This window comes from Hibiscus syriacus, unplaced genomic scaffold (assembly GCF_006381635.1).
Source record: "Hibiscus syriacus cultivar Baekdansim isolate YM2019G1 unplaced genomic scaffold, ASM638163v2 tig00110462_pilon, whole genome shotgun sequence".
Classification (NCBI taxonomy): domain Eukaryota; kingdom Viridiplantae; phylum Streptophyta; class Magnoliopsida; order Malvales; family Malvaceae; genus Hibiscus; species Hibiscus syriacus.
In genome coordinates, this window is record NW_024062747.1 from 441,395 (window position 1) to 448,561 (window position 7,167).

A 7,167-nucleotide genomic window follows, 5' to 3' on the forward strand; every position below is an offset into this window, starting at 1 on the left:
TGTCATATGATAGAGATAAATGTGACACAAAAATAGAATTATTCTTTTTAAAAAACCAAAAAAGAAATAAAAAGAGAAGAGAGTCAACAGTCGACAACTAGTATTAAAATCGGTGTCACCGCCACCTAAATAAAATAAAAAATAAAAAATTTAATTTAATTTAATTTATAGAAAACCATATAAACTCTAAACAAAAAAAAGGGAGAGTGGAGGGGGAGGAATATATATATATATATATATATATCTTTCTCGTGATTTTATTTTAAAATCATTTAAATATAATTATCTTTGATTTAGAAATAGATAAGTTATAAATAGTTTAGGTATTTTAATTTGTAATAGATATATAAAGAACTAATTGAAATAAGTAAAATTTATTTTTTTAATTCATTTCAACACGAAATTTATAAAAAAAAATTAGTGGGAGAAGAGGGGAAGATTGTGATATATCGAACTCAAAATCTAATTATAATTAAGAATAAAATGAAATATCATTTACTAATACATAATAAAATTATATAATCAAAATGGAATATAATTTAATTTATTGATCATATATAACTATATATGTTATCACATTAAATATACTGAATTTAATTATTTTAGATATGTTACATTTAATTAATTATGATCCGTACTCGGCTCCGCCCTCCCCGTTTCTTTTAGGCCAAAACCGACCTTCCAAATTTAATGTTACTTAAATATTCGTTCACAAAGAAATTAAACCAAAAGATAATAATAATTATAAAGAATTGGCCCATGTTATGGATCTGCTGTTTTCAAGAAATTCTACAACAGTTTAAGTATGATCAACTTGGGGAGTTAATTATTGGGAATATTTTCAGCTGAACATGAATGATGCAAAAACTCCTGGGATCTCCAGTTTTAGCATGAAGTACGCCGCAAAACAGCTTCTGCATGCATGGATTTTCGAGCTCATTCTTCCATTTGCGTCATCTATATAAGGCAATGTGTTGAGTTCTTGTTTGCATTACACTTCCCCCACCGATTCTCTTTATGTTTGAATCTTTAGGGAAACAAAGAGTGGGAAAAAAATACAAGATAAAAATGATGAAACAGGCCATTTTCCTGCAATTTTTACTTGGAATATTGGCTTGCTTTAGTGTCTTCTTTGCCGGTGCTGAAGATCCATATAGATACTATACTTGGTTCGTCACATATGGAACTCGAGCTCCTCTTGGTGTTAACCAACGGGTTTGTTTTCCATCAACCAATAAACACCAATTTCTTCTTTATTTTTTGAAGAACAATGTTGAAAGACATGTTTATTTGTTTTTTTTTTTTACAATTTTACAGGTTATTCTTATTAACAATCGATTTCCAGGACCTCCAATTGAAGCTGTCACTAATGACAACATCATTGTAAATGTCATCAATCAATTAGATGAACCCTTCCTCATTACATGGTTAGTTTGTGATTTGTCTCGGCTTGTTTGTTCGGTTCGTTTATGTTATGAGATGAAAGTTAATAAGCCAGAATTTGTTACTGGAAATTAGGCATGGAGTTAAACAAAGAAAGACTTCATGGCAAGATGGTGTGCTTGGGACCAATTGTCCAATCCCTCCCCACTCAAACTGGACATACAAATTCCAGCTCAAGGATCAAATTGGAACCTATATATATTACCCTTCAACTTCAATGCATAGAGCCATTGGTGGCTTTGGAGCTCTTAATATTAATCAAAGATCTGTGATTTCAATCCCTTACCCTGCATTTGCTGGAGATTTCACTTTGCTTGTTGGTGATTGGTACAAAGCTGGTGACAAGGTATACCCCTTTTTTCCTTTTCAATCATTTGATCTGCAATGGCTCCTATCCAATTGTTAAACAATTACATATTCACAGGCCTTGAGGAAAAAGCTGAATTCAGGCTTGACTCTTCCTTCGCCTGATGGTCTTCTTATAAATGGTCTCCACGGTTCTTCAGTTTTCACTGGTCAGAAAGGTAATCATCATCCTAATAGAGGCTTTCTTAATCTTTAAACAAGAAGATTTTGTATGGACTATGCTGAGTTTTTTTTTTTTTTTTGCTTGGTTCATGGTTGATTACAGGGAAAACTTACAAGTTTAGGGTTTCGAATGTCGGTATATCGACATCTATTAACTTCAGGATCCGGGGTCATAAAATGATTATGGTTGAAGTTGAAGGAAGCCATAGTTTGCAGGAGGCGTACGAGTCCCTGGATATTCATCCGGGTCAATCCGTAGCTGTTTTGGTTACCTTACGTGGGGCGATTAAGGACTATTACATCGTGGCTTCTACACGTTTCACTAAGCCTATTCTCACCACTACAAGTATCCTTCGGTATCAGGGTTCCAACACTCGGGCCTCTTTGCCATTGCCTATTGGCCCGACTTATCACGTTCACTGGTCCATGAAACAAGCCAGGACATTAAGGTAATTGAACCGACTGGAAGCGTTGATCCGTTCAGAATATTGCTGATCATCATGGATCCTGCAATACGCTAACATTTACTCATTTTGGTGTTTTAGATTGAACTTGACAGCAAATGCAGCTAGGCCTAATCCTCAAGGATCGTTCCACTATGGTTCAATAAAGGTTGTGAGGACACTTGTTTTGGCTAATGCAAAAGCCAAGATAAATGGAAAGTTGCGCTATACTGTTAATGGGATCTCTTATGTGGATCCTACAACTCCATTGAAGCTTGCGGATTGGTTTAACATCCCTGGTGTTTTCACCTTGAACAACATCAAGGATTTTCCCACTTCAAGGCCACCAGCGATGGGTGTATCTGTCTTTGGACTCACCCTCCATGACTTCATTGAGATTGTTTTCCAAAACACTGAACCCACCATCCAATCTTGGCATCTCGACGGAGAGAGCTTCTTCGTTGCCGGGTATGGTGGCGGAAAGTGGACAACCGACTCAAGGAGACGCTACAATCTGGCTGATGCGATATCCAGACACACTGTTCAGGTAAAAGTTCACACCCCATTTAAACAAAGTGTCTGATATTTGGTTCTTCAATACCGAACATATGGACTTAACTAGAAAAACCATTGGCAGGTGTATCCGAATTCCTGGACTGCAGTTTTTGCTTCTTTGGACAATAAAGGAATGTGGAACTTGAGGTCACAAATATGGTCGGAGCGATTCCTAGGCATGCAAACTTACCTCAGAGTTTGGAACAACGAGAAAAGCTTGTATACGGAGACCGACATTCCCCCGAACGCACTGCGTTGTGGCAAGGCTAAACGTTAATCGATCATTATTAACGTGCCATTGCTGCAATTTTTATGTTTTCTTCGTCTTCAGCTAATTTTATGATTCTTCACCCCCTTCACTCTCAGTTACGAGGGTGTGACTGTTAGGATAAAAGATGGGGGAGTTTAGGATTCAAAAAGAAGTTTTATATGATTACTTTACATGGTAATTACAATAAACATTTTGCACTTTCCAGTTTATCTATATGTTACTTGAAAAACAAGTTGGATTGATCAGTCAATGAACAACTCATCCAGCCACACCGAAAAAGTACTCAAATTTCAATTGATTCTGCTGCTATCTTAGATGGCATATGATTCCATCCATGAATGCAAAGTCTAGAAAGAAGTATAAGGGATTGAATAATGATGAAAATGAACAACAATCGTAGCGTAATTTGCACAAAGCGGTAACTATAATATTGGTACACATCTTCGCCATAATCATTAGAGCAATGTTTCTTTGGTCCCGGTTGCTTACGGAACCAGGAAAAAATTTTGGATTTAATCTCGAATTTGCTAGATGTTATAACATTGAATAAATTGTTAAAAAATAGAAGGAAAAAAGGGTAAAGGTTTGAAATCAGTTTTCTCTCTCTCTCTCTATATATATATATAAAAGAGACGGTGAAAAGGAATAAAAACTGCAGGCCAATCTCCAGAGAAACAGGCAATTTGGAGCAGACACCGAGTTTTTATACATAAGGCTGCAACGGAATCCTCCTTTCACTGCGAGAATCAAATTGTTGTTTACGAAAACTTTTCCCCAATGTCTGCTTTATCAAACTTATTTTCTTGTTTAAAAAAAACAGTCTAAATTATCTTTAATCTCATATGCAACCCACCACTCGCACTCTGCCATAGTATATGAAAAATCATCAGAAAAACAAAAACCCTAAAAGATTTTGATTTACTCGAGGTAGTTGCCATGTTTAAGGTTTTAACTAAATCGCAACATTCATGTTGTCTTAACTCTTAAGTTGAAGTTAAACCCTGTACAGTCGAAGCCCGAAGCCGAAGGTACATTTTTAATCAATGTGGAAGAATTGAAAATAAAACTACTAACAATTTTCCCATCGTTTTTTACTTCTTCATCCTTGGTACAGTCAAACAAGTTAATTACACACATCAAACCACACTTAAATGAGAAAGTAAAGGGGAAAAAACAAAGAATTGAAAACCCCTACAGCCATATATATTCATATACCAGAAGGCACTGCAACATCATTAGCATATTAAAAAGCTGAGATAAAATGATCAAAGGGAAAGAAAAGGGTTCTTTACGGATATGCACCATTAGTTGTTGGGAGATCAGACCATGATGAAAATGCCGGATTCCAGTAACCCAATTCTCCACCTGCAATTGGAACCGACTCCAAAACTGATGAAGAAGAAGATCTCACATTGCTTAGAACTACTGCTGAGCTATCAGAGTAGTAATTTGATGATGATTTGAGCCTCTGATACAGTTCTTGAATCCCTGTGTTCTGAACTTCACGAAGTGAGAACGATCCATAATTATTATTAATATTATTATTCTGTTGTTGCAGTTGAGCTTGGTGTTGATTGTTTCTCCACAAAGGGCTGCAAAGTCCAAGAGAAGGGACCTGGCTAAGAGGATCCAAGCCAAGGGCTCGATCATTTAACGTAGCTGGTTCGTTCATGACATGTGATCCAAGCAAGCTCATCTCTTCCTCGATGTTAGTAGACAAAGTGTTAGGGTTAGGGTTTTGGGTAGTTCTCAATAAGGCTAGAAGATTAGAACTCTGGGGTGAAGCCCAAAGGATGGGGGTAGATTGAATCTCGTGATCGAACCCGTTTCCATGACCAGATCTTCCAACATCAGATACAACTGTTTTCATCTTAGAAGCACTTGATTTTCCCATCGTTGTCGAAACAGTAGTAGCGTTCTTGTTCTTCCTACACCCACCACCAATAGGAACGTTCCTTAGAGCACCCCCTTTGGTCCAATACCGACGACAAGTCTTGCAAAAGTGACGGGGCTGAGTGAGGTTGTAATTGTTGTAATAACAAAACTTGGTGTTGGACGAATCACATCTGGGACACCTCAAATTCTGGCTCTGGTCCGACTTTGCTGCCGAAGCAGTGGAGTTATTCATAGTGGTCGACGACGGTGAAATCGTGGAAGAAGGAGAAGGTGATGGTGATGGTGATGGAGAAGTAGTAGTAGTAGTAGTACCACCGAGAATGGTTCCATTGATGGAGAATTTTCTCCCAGCAGTTCCACCTCCTCCAAAATTAAAGCCAGAAGAGCCACCTAGGAGTTCTTGAATCATGTTTTGCAAAATTCCTCCTCCTTGTATATAGATCTACAACAATCCAAAAAAGAAAAGCAAGAACAGAAAAAGCAAAGAAGCAGTTCAGTGTTTCTTTTTCTTTTTGAGTTTTAGTGGCTTGAAAAGAAGATAAAAGTAGGTTTTGTTGTCTTCAACTTATGCATGATCCATGACCATGAGGAGATATTTGAAACAATTTCAATTGAGCTGGCTTTGGCTTTTTTTTTTTACTGTTGTTGGGTGCATAAGAATGTAGAGGATAGAGGGAAGGGACCTTTGAGATGCTTTAATATAACATATATTCCATCGATGGTAAACAGATAAAGCACAGCTTATTATTTTCGTGTACATCTCTATCTCATTTAAAAAAAGCAAGTGGGGTTAGGGTAGGAATTTGACTGTTAATTTGCAGTTTTTGGAGGCAAGTGAAATGCTTCTTTTTTCCTCCATTTCCTACTCTACCCTTAGATTCTCATGTTATTATTCACTTGTAATATATATACAAAATGTAATTTGACAATGACCCATTATTGCCTTAATTAAACAAACTTTGTTAACTAAAAATTTAAAAACCTTAACTCAAATGCCAAGGTTGAAACTTTGAGTTTTGTAATGTTAAAATTTTATTATCTGTAAAAATTATTATAATATATTTCTAAAATATACCTTTTTATATATTTTTTCTCTCACCCAAATTTGTGGACATGTCGATATCTAATATTTTTAATTAGTTGTTAAAATTAACATTGATGACTTTCGTGACGAATATGGGGCGTGGAGCGTTTGAGGATATGACTCGTGATCAAATCGGATAAGTGGTGACTTGTCTATTATGAGACATGCAGGATGTAAGGTTAGAATGAAGTGATATTGGAAGGAGATGCATCGAATATTGTGAATAAATTGGCTTCTCTTAAATTAGATTTCTCTTGCAATGGTAACCATTTTAACTTTCGACATGCATATCAAAATCCGATACCCATAGGGAGAAACAAACCATGCAACCCATTCTTTGATACAATAATCTTTAAATTTAGACTCATTAATATTTTGTGAATTTTAACATCCAGATTGCATTTTGAATATTATACTCCATGAAATTATTTTCAGTTAATTAATATATTATTTCTATGTTAAAAAATTAATTAGATAAACAATAACTAACATAAATCACTTGATGATGTGGGTGTTTTTTTATCGTGAAATTCCCTGCCGCTCTTCTTTTATATTTCTGCACTGTGTATTGATTTAAACGATACGGATTTTGCAAGCATTTTAAGTAGAGGTGGGTAAATAGTCACTTAAATCAATTATTTAATTTTAATAACTCAATAAATTCATTTAATATTATATATATATATATATATATGATAGAATATGTTATATATATAAAAATAAAACTGGCCGGAGACACAGCTTAAATTTAAGTGGTGAAAGTGGAGAATAATTAAACTATGAGAATAGAGAATCCATACAGTAATCAAGTTTCCTTAAAGAATATTAATCTCTTGGTTTGGGGTTGAACAAATCTGATACTTCTGAATAATCATACCATCTTGCAAAATTCATATTACATCAATGTTGTGAACATAATTATTATGGTAAACAATCAATAAAAACAA

At 35.3% G+C, this 7,167-nt stretch overlaps 2 protein-coding genes across 2 annotated transcripts; one reads left to right on the forward strand and one right to left on the reverse strand.

Annotated features, from left to right (window-relative positions):
* The first annotated feature begins 1,056 nt into the window (after positions 1 to 1,056).
* LOC120126940 (L-ascorbate oxidase homolog) lies at positions 1,057 to 3,246 on the forward strand. Its single transcript, XM_039144977.1, has 7 exons — positions 1,057 to 1,215; positions 1,318 to 1,427; positions 1,519 to 1,789; positions 1,868 to 1,967; positions 2,075 to 2,420; positions 2,517 to 2,961; positions 3,052 to 3,246. The coding sequence occupies exons 1-7, from the start codon at positions 1,069 to 1,071 to the stop codon at positions 3,244 to 3,246; spliced, it is 1,614 nt and encodes a 537-aa protein (XP_039000908.1). The 5' UTR covers positions 1,057 to 1,068.
* A 1,144-nt stretch (positions 3,247 to 4,390) lies between these two features.
* LOC120126952 (dof zinc finger protein DOF3.4-like) lies at positions 4,391 to 5,882 on the reverse strand. The gene is made up of 3 exons (XM_039144984.1): positions 5,740 to 5,882; positions 5,691 to 5,694; positions 4,391 to 5,580 (listed from the first exon to the last, which is right to left on the reverse strand). Exon 3 carries the CDS (start codon positions 5,543 to 5,545, stop codon positions 4,529 to 4,531), a length of 1,017 nt encoding a protein of 338 aa, XP_039000915.1. The 5' UTR covers positions 5,546 to 5,580; positions 5,691 to 5,694; positions 5,740 to 5,882; the 3' UTR covers positions 4,391 to 4,528.
* Positions 5,883 to 7,167: the final 1,285 nt, after the last annotated feature.

Bases quoted from the DNA above. Each gene is read 5' to 3' on its own strand.
- LOC120126940 (XM_039144977.1), top strand. From the start codon at position 1,069: ATGATGAAACAGGCCATTTTCCTGCAATTTTTACTTGGAATATTGGCT. The intron at 1,216-1,317 runs GTTTGTTTTCCA...ACAATTTTACAG, and splicing joins CTCTTGGTGTTAACCAACGG to GTTATTCTTATTAACAATCG. The intron at 2,962-3,051 runs GTAAAAGTTCAC...AACCATTGGCAG, and splicing joins TATCCAGACACACTGTTCAG to GTGTATCCGAATTCCTGGAC.
- LOC120126952 (XM_039144984.1), bottom strand. From the start codon at position 5,545: ATGATTCAAGAACTCCTAGGTGGCTCTTCTGGCTTTAATTTTGGAGGA.